Raw genomic sequence first — 14,757 nt, 5'->3', positions numbered from 1 at the left:
CGAACCCAGTAAACCAAAACTATAGGGAGTTTGAGAGTGTTTCAGTTTCAGAGAGAGTCAGGTTGCGGGAGAAAGGAAAAAAAAAACGACTAAAGGGTATTTTTGAATTTTCACGGGATGCGTTGAAGTAAGTAAAGATTGTTTATATCGATCGTGTTTTCGACTTTTCCTAATAACTTTCGCTACTTGAAGCCCACTTAGTTTTTGGTGCCCCAAATGAAGCAATGTAAAAAAATCCGGTTGAATTGACTCAACCAATTTTGCTGTTTTGAATACATGTCAATCGCTTCGCCACTCACTCAATTCACCTGCTTTTAAAGATTCTGCTCTCGCCTTTGCTCATCTTCTCGAACACGCCATCTTTTTTCTTATTTGCAGCCTCATTTTCTTCTCTACGACTGTCACTGCGCCACAGTTCCATGTCTCTGCTTCTCCCAAGGTCAGTTTGCTCAATCCTTCGTTTTTCAGTTTGATCCTTCAAATTTGATAATTCCATGATTTTGTGGTTTTTGGATTGATTTTTGAGGTTGGATGATGCCGAATTGTCGGCTAATTTGGTTAAATTGGAGTGGATTTTGCTGATTATTGTTTCAGTTTTTTGTCGACGATTATGTCATTTGTAGAGTAGATTAGCTTTGAGGAATTTGAATTCGGTTTTCTCGTACGATTTTGTCCGAATTTGGATATAATTTATGGATTTTCTTTCATTTTTAATTGTTTATGTTCGTATTTAGTCAATTTGTTTGTTGTGAGATTTCTTGAGGTTGTTAATGTAAAAAACGAAATCAGTCGAGCTCGAGCTTAATTGTTTTTGCTCAACTGTTGAAAATCCGGGTTCAATGAGCTCGACTATGACTATAATGCGCAGTGAAGGGAGATGATTGTGGGAGCAGAAAAATTAAAGCATTTCTGGATTATTTATTTAGGTTTCTATGTTAGTTACTAAGAGCATCAATTCTTTATGATCATTATGGGGTGACATGGGGCATGTATTTAGTTAGCTTTTTTAACAGTTACTCCCTTTATCCCTTTTTAATCTTTACGTTTTTTTTTTATGGTGTACGAGATTTAATGGCTAACTAGTATGTAACCCGGGCGGCCGGGTTTTGACTTTTATTCGGTTTTTTTTTTTTAAAAATGTGCACGTAGAAATGGTATCATCGTCAAATTACGGTAGTGACATAAGATTAGTGGCCGATCAACAACCTCCCCGATTAAACCCCATCCAAAAATCTAAACAAAGTCAGATCCTTTCTTCAAAGTAATAATTGTACATTTATGAATTAAGTAATCATTTATTTTTTTGCATTCACTTTTATTCAATGTATTGTTTATTGTAAAAAGAATATATAGGCTTATATGGAAAGATATTACATAAGTTGTAGTTGGTTAAGATGGTAAGAAATGTAACTCTTAACAAAGAGGTTTGGTGTTTGATCCTTGTTAGATGTTTTTTGGTTGTAATGACGTGTCATGATGCTAATTTAGTGGTGACGTGGCGTAATAAGGAGAGGTCTACGTGACACGTATACGTTCTTCAAAACGCCTTTTAATATATTAGTATAGATTAATGTTGATAAAACTCCTTTATTTTTTTATTTAAACAATACAAGTTATGTTTAATTGTTTATTAATAATGTTTTATCTTTTATCCAACATCTGACATTGAGAAAGTACGAGGGAGCTAGTGCCAAATTGAAAAGTGTCCCAATGAATTTAATAGATTAAATAATCATTTAGCACAATTTTTGACAGAATATTAGGGACATTTATGTTACAATGTTACCAAATTTAAAGATTAAAAAAGGACGCCAAAAACGGAATACATACAAAAGAAAAAGGGACCGAGGGTTTACTATATACTTCGTAGTACTAGTTTTATATGCACGTAATGCCTACAAAAGTAAAATAGTAGCAAAATTATATACGTTCTTATATTTAATAAACTCAAAAATATGCATGAAAATTTGTTCACAACGTACTTTTTAAGAAAAAATTGACATCATCTCTATTTAACAAATATCTAAATAGTGCAACAATAATGAAATACGAAATACCTAAGAAAAGAAATATATAAAGTTGTGTGTATCACTTGTTTATTTTGGTGGCAATATGTTTGTATAACACATGCACTCTATGCGCAATCAATTTGCTACATGTAACCAACATTATAATAATGTTCTGGATTAAATTCTACAAAAGGTAAGTAAGAACACCACCACCGAGATTATACAAATTAATCCAAATTAAAATGGGAAAGCTAAAACTGAATCCTAATAGGTTTAGGAAAACAACTCCCAATCCTACTTGAAATAATAAAGCTAACATACATCATACTAAAATTTAAACTACGCCCAAAATGAGAAAACCGTCCTAAGTAAGACCAATAACTCATGAGCATATCTAACAAAGCAATAAAGATATGAAGAGTCTTGAAACGTCCCGTACATACACATCAATTTCGTTCTGTATCCTATGCCATAAAGTATACTATTGTCCTTGCTTCTTTCTTTACAAAAGAAAAAAAAGGGAATTTGTACTTGCTACCCTGATCCCTCCCTCCTTAAAAATAACAGCTGGGAAGTTTTCTGAAAACAACCTCTCCAATATTCTTTGATCAGCTAGGGATAAATGGCTAATGTTGCGTACATCTGAGCCTTTCCAGATCTTGCTTCACCAGAAAGGACACTTAGTGGTTTGTGCATTTGGAAATCCTGTTAATACTATTGGACAGAGTTGGGCCTTTCTCATTCTCTTTTATGATTCGAACATGTTTTTATGAGCAATAATTTGTACCAGTGATGCTGTTTCCCTGAATTAACTTGTTGGCTAACTGTTAACAGTTTTGTGTGTGTGTGTGTGGGGGGGGGGGGGGGGGGGGAGTATGTAATCTTTCTTACCTTAAAGTTAAATAAAAAAATTCTTTATTTATTTTCAAATTTGACTTGGGAACTCATGCTTTCTTTTTTCCTCTCATAATTTGCAGCACTTCAGCTCAATGGGCTTCTAATAAATCTTGTAAAGTCCAATGTTTGTACAGAGTGGTAGACACAGATCATACAACATCTGAATCAGCTGTTTTCCGGAAAACTTTTCTGCAATGTACAGAGTTGGAAAATAGAAAGATTAGTCATAGTTGTAGGTATTTAGGGGTTCGGAAACATAATTTATTTTCTCATAAATCAAAAAGGGCTCGAAACATCTTCCAGTTAGCATCTGCTGATGATGGTGTTACAGTTAATGGGAGTCCTGAAGCTAGCTCAAGTAAAGATGTTGAGGCGATGAGAATTAGTCTAGATCAAGCTCTAAAGAATGAGGACTACAAAGACGGGCTTGTCCAATCTTTATACGACGCAGCAAGATTTTTTGAGCTATCAATCAAAGAGCAAAGTTCATTGTCAAACATGTCCTGGTTTTCAGCAGCATGGCTTGGTGTTGACAAAAACGCATGGGCAAAGACACTATCATATCAGGTTGCGACTTGCGACGAAATGCTCTTAGATGCTGATTCATTTTTCTTGTTTGCTCCTGAATTCCTAGGTTCTTCTGCATCCTGAGCTTTTTTAAGGTTTTAATAGATAAAAAAGCACATTTTGGTCTTGAGTCGTATGCTGTGTTTGATAGACATTGCACTACTGTTATCATAAGTGTTGCTGAGGTCATATAACAAATGACCCCCTTTATTGTTATGTGCCAAACTAGGCATCAGAATGCTTCTTTCGCAGCTTTTTGTTATGATTCTACTGAAGTAAAATTTGAAGGTGACATCTGTTGATCAGCATTATAATTTCCACAGCAATTGCTTCAGCTTTATCTCTGACAAGAAATGACCAACCTTTCTTTCTTTGATTATGAAACTTGGTGAACTCGTGTTCTGTTTGTCTATGGCTATAGTTTGCCAAATCAATTATATTTTTTTGCTCCAAGGTTGTCGTTTCTCTGCACTTTCTCATGCTCTAACCATCCCAAACAATATATGAAAAGAGAAAAAGAGTAGCTGAAATTGTCTCTTAACAAGGTCACTTTTGCTAGCATGCCTAGTAATAAAGATTGGTGACTTACATGTGAAATTTATGCTATGTAGTTTGAAAATAGCTAATATTTTTTTTTTTTTTACATTTTGATGTCAAGTATCCATTCATAAAACTAATAACAATAGTTTGTCTTTTTCTGTATTTTTCCCAGGCTTCTGTATATGCTTTGCTGCAAGCTGCTAATGAGATCTCAACGCAAGGGGATGGGAGAGACAGGGACATAAATGCTGTTGTTCAAAGAAGGTAAATGTCTTTCTGGCTCAAAATTCTTGATCAGGGTGTAACTGTGTTTGGGTCTAAGTTGCAAGTCCTTTGGATTTCTGCAAATCCCTAAATGAGTAACCATGCGATAATTCTAACAGTTGTCTTTTCTGCGCTATTTGAGCGTATTTGGTTTAATTTCCCTAGTATCACTTACTGTTGTCATTTTGTTTTTGTTTTGTCGTAGTCCATTGAGTCTGTACAAAGTTACCTGATTCATGGTTCGCTTCAGTACGGAGTACGGGTTTTATTTTGCGATTCGCGGGTCGGTTCGCGACAGGGGTTTGGAACTTTTCTTTTAGTTTTTAAAAAAGGTTGTTTAAAGCATCAAATGTTATAAAGAGCATCTACAATGGTAAGCTAATTTCTAAATTAGCTTGTCATGCCACATAATATTTCAAGCTATTTCCCTTTATAGCTAGTTAGTACCCTAGTGCTTAGCTACTAGCTTGATATTTAATGTAGTCATATTTGTCAATTAATATTTTAATTTAATTTAATTTAATATTATTTCATTGGCCAAGTTTTTTCAAGCAAATTAGCTTAAATAAGCTAATTTGCTTGGCCAAGCTAATTTATTATATCAACTCCAATGGTCAAGCTAGTAGCTTGGAATTTCTAAAAATTGCAAGCAAATCCCTAGCTACAACCATTGGAGATGCTCTAAAGATTTTCTTTTAATACTCATAGTCAAATAACTCGACCAAACTTTATAACATCAACTAAATCAAATACAATAAAAGAAAAGATTAATAAAACAAGTAACAGGAAAAAATAAAATTCAAATGTTTCAAAATTAAAAAATGAAACAAAAATACTAAGAAGTGCCACTACTCTTTATTAAGTGGACTTGAAATTCTTTTTCTCCCCCTTTGCCAAAAAAATAACAAAATAACAAAATAAATGATAGACAATAGAACCCACGTGCAATCTTGCATTAAGTCATTAACCTTTCACTCCATCATAAAAATTAAAAAATGAAACAAAAAGTACAACCCACCACCCTCTTCAACGCCGAGTTGCAGAGTTGCAACTTATGGCGTTTAGATTTAAGAAGACGAAAGAAGAACAAAAACAACAATTGACGACCGCAATCAACATGACTTCCTTCTCAAACAAAAGCCCCAACATATTTTTTCTTCTCTTGCCTTTCATGACCTTTAATCGGTAAAACCTATGGTTTTGGTTCGACACAACAATATCAGTGTTTGGTTCGCGAACCACCGCGAATTGGCTCGCCGGAGAACCACGATTCGGTACGGGCGAACCATTTCGAGATTCGCGGGGGTAAACTGATAACGCTGAGTCTGAATAAGTGTTGCATTTTTTTGAGTAATTTTTCTTCAATGTTTCTAGGAAGTATTCCCGATATTCTACCTGTTTCTATTTTTTTGCTAGAACTAATAATTGAATTAAACAAATAAGCGCAAAACTAGATTATGTCTACGAGGCCAAGCCCAAATAGACACAATCTGAGAAACGTTTTACAACCAAGCAGGAAACGCCAAAGCACTAGAAGACTCTTAAAAGGTTACAAAGCTTCAAACTATATTACATGAGTACTGCTCATATACTTGGGAAAAATAGAGCGAATTCTCCCTTTAACATCAGCTTAAATCTTCAAAATTGAGCTGCTCACTGTTTGCACTCGCTTGTCCGAAAAAGCTTCATTCCGTACCGTCCATACTTGATATAAACAAGCACAAAGACCAGCATACGTTGTTGCTTTCTTGAATTTAGAGTTTCTGGTTCGAGCAATCCACATGCAAAGATGATTACAAACTAGAACAAGTTATACTCAACTAAGTCTTAATCAAACCAATAATGTTCCTGCTATATGAACACTCAAAAAAGAGATGAGTGTGGGTCTCAGGAAGTTGAGCACAGATGGTGCACTTATCATCATCACTGACCCCAATGGTGAACAGGTTCACACCTGGTATGTAGTCTTCCTAGAACACCTAACCAGCATATGAAGCTATGACGAGGCACATTCGACCTATTCCAAACCCACCCATGCCTTAGAATAGGGACCTTGTAGCCATTTGTAACCAGAGCTAATAGGGTGTTGAACCCAAGTGTTACCTCCATACCCTGTAGCCATAATATTTCTGACAGAGCAAATGAATCTCCAATACCAACTTGCTGATTTCGGTGGGGAATCAATCATCACCTTTCATATAAACATGATCCACCCACTTGACTAACAAACAATCTGATTTTGAGGTAACATTCCACACATATTTAGCAACAGAGGCAGTGTTCTGACTAAAAATGTTGTGAACGAGACCACCAACAGTCTTAGGTCTGCAAACCAAATCCCAGGCAACAAGGGGAACCCTTACCCCAGCAGCTTTACCTTCCCACAGAAATTGTCTACACACAACCACTACTTTCCTCAAAATGGTTTTAGGCAAGATAAAGATACTAGCCCAATAAGAATGCATTGAAAGAAGCACATAATTTACAAGTTGAACTCTGCCAGCATATGAGAGAGTTTTGGGACCCCAAGATCTCACTCTTAAGGTGATTTTATCAACCAAAATTTCACAATCCTTCACATTAGCTTTTTAGAAGAAATAGGGACTCCAAGGTAATTGAAAGGCAATTTACCAAGTTTGAATCTGGACAGATAAACCAAATCATCTAACACAACATGTTTCACATTGGCAGCATAAGCATAAATAGAAGACATGGCCTCATTAGCCTGTAAACCTGAAGAGGCAGAGAAAGTAGAGAAAGCACTGAGCAACAACCTAACTGACTGGACATCCCCTTTGCAAAATAGAAGCAAATCATCAGCAAAACAAAGATGATTCAATCTCATTTTCTTGCAGCTTTGGTGAAAGGAAAACTCAGGTTTTCCACCACAAACATAAGTAATCTGGACAAATACTCCATACAGATAACAAACAACAAGGGAGAGAGAGGTTCCCCTTTCCTAAGACCTCATTTGTCAGGAAAAAACCGTTTAAGGAACCATTAATAGAAATGGAAAACATGGGGGATGAGACAATGGACATGATCCAAAGAATCATTTGCTTAGGGAAATTAAGAGCAAGCAGCATTTCCTCAAAAAAAAGGCCAGAATATTGAGTCATAAGCTTTCCTAAGATCGATTTTCATCGTACACTTAGGGGACCCAATCTTCCTAGTGTACCTTTTAACAATATCTTGGCATACTAAAATATTGTAAACAATCTGCGAGCAACAAAGGCCCCTTGAGTAGGAGCAAGAACATCAGACAAAACCAACTTTAATCTAGAACACAAAAGCTTTGAAATACACTTGAGCCACACAGAGCAACAAGAAATAGGCCTAAAATCCATCACAAAAGAAGGGTGAGAACTTTTAGGAACCAACGTTATGCTAGTGGGATTGATCTCTCTCAAAAGTTTCCCACTGAAAAAGACATCAGGACCAATAACAAACCAAGAATCCTTGAAAAATTGACTTGTAAAACCATCAGGACCAGGATCTTTATTCCCATCATTGGAGAACATAGCTTTCCGGATCTCCACATCAGAGAAAGGAGCACAAAGAACAACATGCACAGAATCAGGAACAATAGAGCCTAACTGAACCACATAAACCCTCACAGGCTCTCTATGATCAAGGGTGGCCCCCAACAAAGATTTGTAATACATGACAAAAGCATTGGTAACATCATCAGGGGACTGAATACATACTCCACTTTCATCCTGGATAGAATGGACGCTATTAAACCGCCTTCTCATCCTAATACTTTGATGAAAAAAACTAGTGTTCGCATCACCATCTTTTAACCAGGGAAGTTTATTCTTTTGCCTCAAGAAACTAAGGAATACATTATGGGCAACTCTATAGCTCTGAGCAGCAGATTCAAGAGAAGCAGATTCAAGAGATGGCATAGAAGGATCCCCAGGTGAAGCTTCTCTTCAGCCCATATCACCGAAGCTGTCCCTATTTAACAATTTCATAACAGGTTTTAACCGTTTGAGCCTACAAACCAACTGATAGGTGTGGACACCAAACAAGGGAATATACCAACTTTCCTTGACTCTTTCCAAGAAAGAAGGTTCAAGGCCCCATATGTTGAAGTACTTAAAAGGTTTCTTACCCGAGGGGATAAGCTTCTGAGTACAAACAATAGCAGGACAATGATAAAAAGACCCTCGGGAAGAAAGTGAGCAAGAGAATCAGGAAAAGCAAAAGCAGACACCCATTCATCATTTCCCAAAACTCTATCAATTTTACTAAAAACCCTATCACCACCACTTTGCTCATTATTCCAAGTGAAAAAACAGCCATCAGATTTGATATCAAAAAGATCACAAAGGGCAGCACAATTCTTAAAACCCTCAATCTCAGCAGCAGAGATGGGATCCCCCAATCTATCTCCAAAATTCAAAGGATTATTGAAATCCCTACACACAAGCCAAAGTGAAGAGATCCTATCCCCAATTCTAATCAAATCATCCCACAATTTGCATCTATCATTCAGATCATTAGAAGCATAAATGAAGGTACAAAAGAAGCTGACAGAAAGAAGAGAGACAAGAGACCAAGCAATGAATAAACTGACTGGAACTTTCAACAACGTTGACATAAAACTGAACAGGATTTCATCCCACAATGATTCTGGGCAGTAGAGCTATGTTGAATATTAGTTGAGATACCCTAACCCTCACAAATGGACTGGGGAACCCCCCTAGTTTTACCTTGGTTTCCAAGAGACCAAACAGACCTACTTGATTGGAAAATAGAAGATTCCTAACCTCACCTTGCTTGGTCTTATTGTTGATCCCTCAGACATTCCAACAAAAAATACTATCCATTAGCCATAGGAGGAATCACCCTCCTGGCTACGTGGTCACCATTCCGAGGACTGATAATAGAGCTCCTCCTCGTCACCCTCATGAATGATTGGGTCATTGAAAGGGGTGAAGGAATTAAGGATGGGGACATCCCCAACAAGAGTGGCCTGAACAGACTGAGCAGGAGCAGTTCTAGTTGGAATATTTTCCCTATTTCTCAATATAAGGCAGTCACATTTTTTGTGTTTGAAGTTGTTGAACTTTGATTGTTAATTGCTTTTAGTATATAATGATACAAATTATATGAAAACAACATTATGGAAGTACTTGAGGCTAATTTGATGTTATTGTTTTCTTAATTTTTATTAATGGAGTTTTAAAAGAAATTAGTGGTCAAAGTAAAGTTTTGAACTACGCCGTAGCAATTGGAACAATGCAAGTATTTCAGATAGTGCAGCCAGTGTATATTAAGCACGCGTAGGCGACAGGGGTCAAGCCATTTATTTAGATTTTAAAATGATTTAGATTTAGGCCAATGTACATTAAGCATGATTTAGGCGATAGTTCAGCCAGTGTACATTAAGCACGCCTAGGCGTTTCATCTTTAGATTTCAAAATGAGTACTGGTTGGATCCCAGATGGGCGTGATGGCAGTGTCATAACCAAATCCCTGTAGGAAATGTCATAAATCAACTTCTTTCCTGGCGGGACTTTGTGGTGGTAATGCTTTCACTGCTAGCAAAAGATATCCATTTCACAACACGTGGAACACTCACCGGGCTGAGCTTGTTGTAAAAGTTGAGTTAGCAAGAAAAATTAGAAATTGCAAATTAGAAGCGCTATCCTTGGGGAAGATGGCTCTACTTGATTGTGATCTACAAAAAAGGTTGTTCTTTGAGGTACATATTAGAAGACAATATGCAGGACAGTAGAGAGTAGTTGTGCGGAAGGGGTGGGTGATGCAGATTCTTGGAATATTTACTTCTTTCATAGCTTGCTTGTGGTTGTACACTTGTCCCCCCTGTTGACTTATTGTGATTTGATTTACGTCTAAACATTCAACAACTTTTCTTTTTTAGGGGCATTATAAGGGAGACTAAGTCTCCAAGACTTGTGTGCTTTGTTTCTTTGGTTTGAGTCCGGTTTATTTTTGGAGGGTAGGGGTGGGGGTTGAGGAGGGGAGGGTTTGATGCATAGTGATTTACCCTTATGATTGTGGAGAAGCTGGTTCAATTTGACTCGCCATCTCGGATGAGATTGATGGATCAACTTCTTCACAATGTCTTCTCCTCCTAATCTCAAACTTTTATTTTTTCACTTGGGCATTTCCGTAACTTAGATATGGATGCCCATAATTCATATGAAAGACAACTGTTTCGCTAATTTATCTACACACACACACACACACACACACATAAACAAACACAACATTTTTTTTTGTTCTTCCCACTTACTGTCTTAGTTTTAAAAGGTGCGAGGTGCACAAAGGCACGAAAATTGCGCGCGCCTTTCATAGTATTCATTTTCTGTATAAAAAGTTCAAATATTACAAGGGGTAAAATAGTAATTACAACGATCTTAAAAGCTTTTTTGAGGAAAATAAAAGCAGAAAAGTGGGGTGGGTGATCGGGGATGGTTCTCTTTTTAGTCACTCACTCTTTATTTGAGATTTACAGAAGAAAGGGCCACACCTTTCATAAAATGGAGAGTCATTAAAGTCACGTGATTTGGGCTTTTTTTTCATTACATGTCAACAATTGAAGCCTTATGCCATAAGGCGCTGAAGGCACCGTACCTCGAGCCTGGGAAGAGGTGCATAAGGCGCGCACCTTTTGCAGGTATCTCCCTCTTTCACGACTAAGGTGCCGGGACCATGCGTCGCCTCACTACGCCTTGCGAGGGCGTGCTTTTTAAAACTAAGCTTAAAGTAGTTTCTTGTTTCTAGAAACTTTTAATAAAGTTGGGTGGGTGTAAAAGAAAAGTGGATAAAGTATGAGAGTGAGTGGAAAGGTACACATATTGTGGGGTAAGGAGGTAACATGTGTGTGACAAAATTAGAAGTGAGGAGAACAAATACAAAAATGGCATGAAAAAACAGATGGACTATATATATATATAAGTTTCTTAAAATGAGAAGGATGATCAGAATGATGTACAACTTTTTGAAAAAGCATATTTTGTTCATAAATAATTGATCTGTGTTAAACACGTCAGTCGAGTTGGTTATAATAATTACCTTCGGGTTCGGGTTAATTCGGGTTGGTCACTTTCGGGTTCGGGTTGACAAATGCTTATTCATTACTCAGAGATTTCGAGTTCAGGTTGAACCAACGCGTTGAGAGATTTTAATACGTGTATTATATTTTCATTAACTAGTATAACAACTATAACGGTATAACCATATCTCAATAAAATGTACAAAATATGCGCACAAATAACAATATCATACACAAGTTTATATGTAGTCAAATTCAACCACGAAACAACGTTAAGTCAAACAAAAATCACATTACACCCAACAAATATTAATAATAATGTGTTTATTATGCTTAAAACTTCTTATAATCTCATTTATCACTATAAATACAACAATTTTCAATCGGTCCAGTCAAAACCATGTTCGGTCGGGTTTTGACCTATTCTTTTTGGATTTTTTTGGGTTTGGATAAAATTGGGTTTCTGGTCATAAAATTTTGTTCCAAACCCAGTGTTAAGTTTTGTAACGGGTTTCGGGTTGTCTTTTTTGACAGGTTTACATATCATATTGAAGTAAAAAAAGTTGCACATTTGGTTAGAAAATTCTCTTAATATTTTCTTGCTCGTCTGCTTCTGGTAACGTTGACTGTTTGCTTCTGGTGATGCAGCTTGTTACGGCTTTCTGCCCCTTTGGAGAGTATAATCAGGGAGAAGTTATCTGGCAAGCAGTCTGTACTTTTTGAATGGTTTTGGTCTCAAAAAATTCCAGTGGTGATAGCAACTTTTGTCAATCATTTTGAGAGGGACCCACGCTTTAGGGCTGCTACCTTGTATGTATTTGTGATCCCTTGGATGACCAATGGATTTTGTCAATAACCGCTTGTGAATCCTAACCATCGTTCTAAAATAATGGGTTCTATTTTTATTTTCAGGTCTAGCAATAGAACAACACTGGGGTCAGGTAGTGGCAGTGATATATCACGCATTGTGCTAGCTTTGGTATGTACTGCTACAATAATAAAGCTTGGACCAGCAAAGGTTTCTTGCTCACAGTTCTACTCCATGATCCCTGATATAACTGGTAGTTTGATGGACGTACTAGTTGGTAATATTTCTATACATGAAGCTTACCATGCAGTAAAGGAAATTGGTCTACGCAGAGAATTCTTGGTGCATTTTGGACCACGAGCCGCATTCTGTGGAGTAACAGATGATTGTGAAATAGATGAAATGGTGTTTTGGGTAGATCGTGTGCAGAAGCAGCTACAAAGGGCTATAAGTAGAGAGAGATTGTGGTCAAAGCTCACCACATCTGAAAGCATTGAGGTAAGAACTTCCATTATCTATATTAACTCTGACCTCTCTTAGCTTAAGATTTATTCAATTGCTGCTCCTGGTGAAACAGTTAGGTTCTGTTTTAGAGGACATTTTTTCCTCTTTTGATTGTACTCCTTTTTCTGAGTTGTTAATATAATCCTTTATTCTTATAAAAAAACAATTGCGCAAGAAGAAAGGATGTCTATATGATGATTTTTATTATAGTATGTGAAATACTTAATTTACGCTTCTGATTTCACTAATTGGGTACATTTTTAGTCGGGGAATGATACTCGTTATCTAGATTAAACAGAAGAAATTTTGTTTTGTTCAACGATTCAAAATTAGTTTTCCATTTCTTATAGCGTCATTATTGCATGAGTTTAAGAAGTATATTCATTTGGCATGTTGGCATGTCTCATTCTTCAAGCTAACGTCGGCGCTGGCTGGGGGATTCTCTCACTCATATTGATTGTTAGACTTTCTTCTTTTCTTCGCTGTCCTTGAATCAAACCTTGTGATTATGATTTTATGTTGCCCCCCTTCAACATATCGGACATAGAGCCTTATTTTGTGCAACTTTTTTATATTGAAAATTATTTCCACCCTGTTCACACAATTTTCACTTGTATACTTCCTTGTGTGATTACAGATTCATGGAAGCACTACCTTTTCAACTTTTTTTAAACTTAGGACTTTCTCTTCTCACCTTATATTTATGCATTTTTGAAAAATTCGTTAAGATTTAGATTAGTTGAGGTCACTTAGGGAACATAATCTTACACATTTCAGAAATTCATGTGCAGACTATTTCAGTAATAATTGGGTGAAAAGGACTACCACAAAGTTGGCCGCTTCTATGTACCAATAAAAAAAATTTAGTTTTCAGCATGTAAAATTTATATCTTTGTGTTGTGACTGTTGTCATTTGCTAAGGGTGGAAATAAGTTCTCTTTGTGAGAATAGAGGATTGGGGAAGATGGAGCTTTCAAGCTAGGAATGTTGATCTGTCAGCTGAAATTTGTTTATCTTACCTTATTGGACCTTATCTGTCTTCTATAGACCTAGTTTCTGTTGTGAATTGAAGTTGGGTGGCTGGCTAGCCTTTCTTTAGAATTAGCTGAACTTATAGGAACTAATCTGAAGTCTGAACTTACCATAACATTTATTTCTTTGAAACATATTTTTATGATGTGAAGAATAAACCTGGGTTTACTTCAGTGTCCGTGTCTATGCTCCATGCTTCCATTCAAATTCCATGTGCATGCAAATTTTGGAAGGAGACATGACTTTTTGTAAGGGTGTTTTAGTTTGAGAGTGAGATGTCATTTATTTCCATGGCTTCCAGAGGCATATGTTAGGTACAGCTCCCTGATTATAGTAGCGGCAAATTTCATTTACTTGCATGGCTTCCAGAGGCAGCAGTTAGGTACAGGTCTCTGATTATAGTAGGGGCAGATGTCATTTATTTGCATGGCATCACTAGAGGGAGGATTCTGATTGTATAGGTCAATGGTACATGAATGTTTGATTGCTCAAGTGTTCAGAGCTTAGGCTGGGTGTGGAGAAGAAGCAGTTATTCGTGGAGAATTGAGTCATCGTGAAAATTTTAATTTAATGTAGAAAACTTGTGTGATTTAAGCAGAAATGAGAAGTACTTCCTCCTTTTTTTATCAATTGAGCCATATGGGTTGTGCACAAATAGTCAAATATTAAGAAATGAAGAAAATATCTAGAATACCCATATGATAACAAAAAAAAAGAGATGTTAGGTAGAAAGAGTAAATATAAAATATGTATAAGGGAAAAATAGGTACTCCCTCTGTCCCTGATTAGTTTTTACGCATTCTATTTTCCCATATTAGTTTTTACACGTTCCATTTTTATCTGCCCCATACTCCCATATTAGTTTTTCCACTTCTAAGTGGGAAAAGACCCACAATTATTTTATACGTCTCTCTTTCCGATACCAAAAAGTTAGGTCTCACACTCTCTCACATTCCATTAAAAAATTTACTCCACTATCTACTTTTCAATAAAATAATACCCCACTATCTATTTTCCCATCTATTTGCCTAATAAAATAATACTCCGTACTCCCTTCGTCCCTTTTTGTTCTTTACGTATTCTATTTCGGGTGTCCCATTTTGTTC

At 36.5% G+C, this 14,757-nt stretch overlaps 1 protein-coding gene across 3 annotated transcripts in view; it reads left to right on the top strand.

The window, feature by feature from the left end:
• Window positions 1-219: 219 nt before the first annotated feature.
• LOC110804224 (uncharacterized) overlaps window positions 220-14,757 on the top strand; it is a 36,004-nt gene continuing 21,466 nt past the window's right edge. For 2 of the 3 annotated variants that reach the window (XM_022009783.2, XM_022009782.2), the window contains exons 1-5: window positions 220-439; window positions 2,987-3,473; window positions 4,186-4,277; window positions 11,956-12,117; window positions 12,220-12,613. In XM_022009783.2, coding sequence (XP_021865475.1) covers window positions 420-439; window positions 2,987-3,473; window positions 4,186-4,277; window positions 11,956-12,117; window positions 12,220-12,613 — 1,155 coding nt within the window. In that variant the 5' untranslated portion in view covers window positions 220-419. The remainder of the gene's footprint in view (window positions 440-2,986; window positions 3,474-4,185; window positions 4,278-11,955; window positions 12,118-12,219; window positions 12,614-14,757) is intronic. The other variant, XM_022009781.2, reaches the window with a different exon arrangement.

This window comes from Spinacia oleracea, chromosome 2 (genome assembly GCF_020520425.1).
Source record: "Spinacia oleracea cultivar Varoflay chromosome 2, BTI_SOV_V1, whole genome shotgun sequence".
In the NCBI taxonomy this organism is placed as follows: Eukaryota; Viridiplantae; Streptophyta; class Magnoliopsida; order Caryophyllales; family Amaranthaceae; genus Spinacia; species Spinacia oleracea.
Note: the sequence above shows the minus strand (reverse complement) of the source record. Positions and strands in the feature narration are given on the sequence as shown.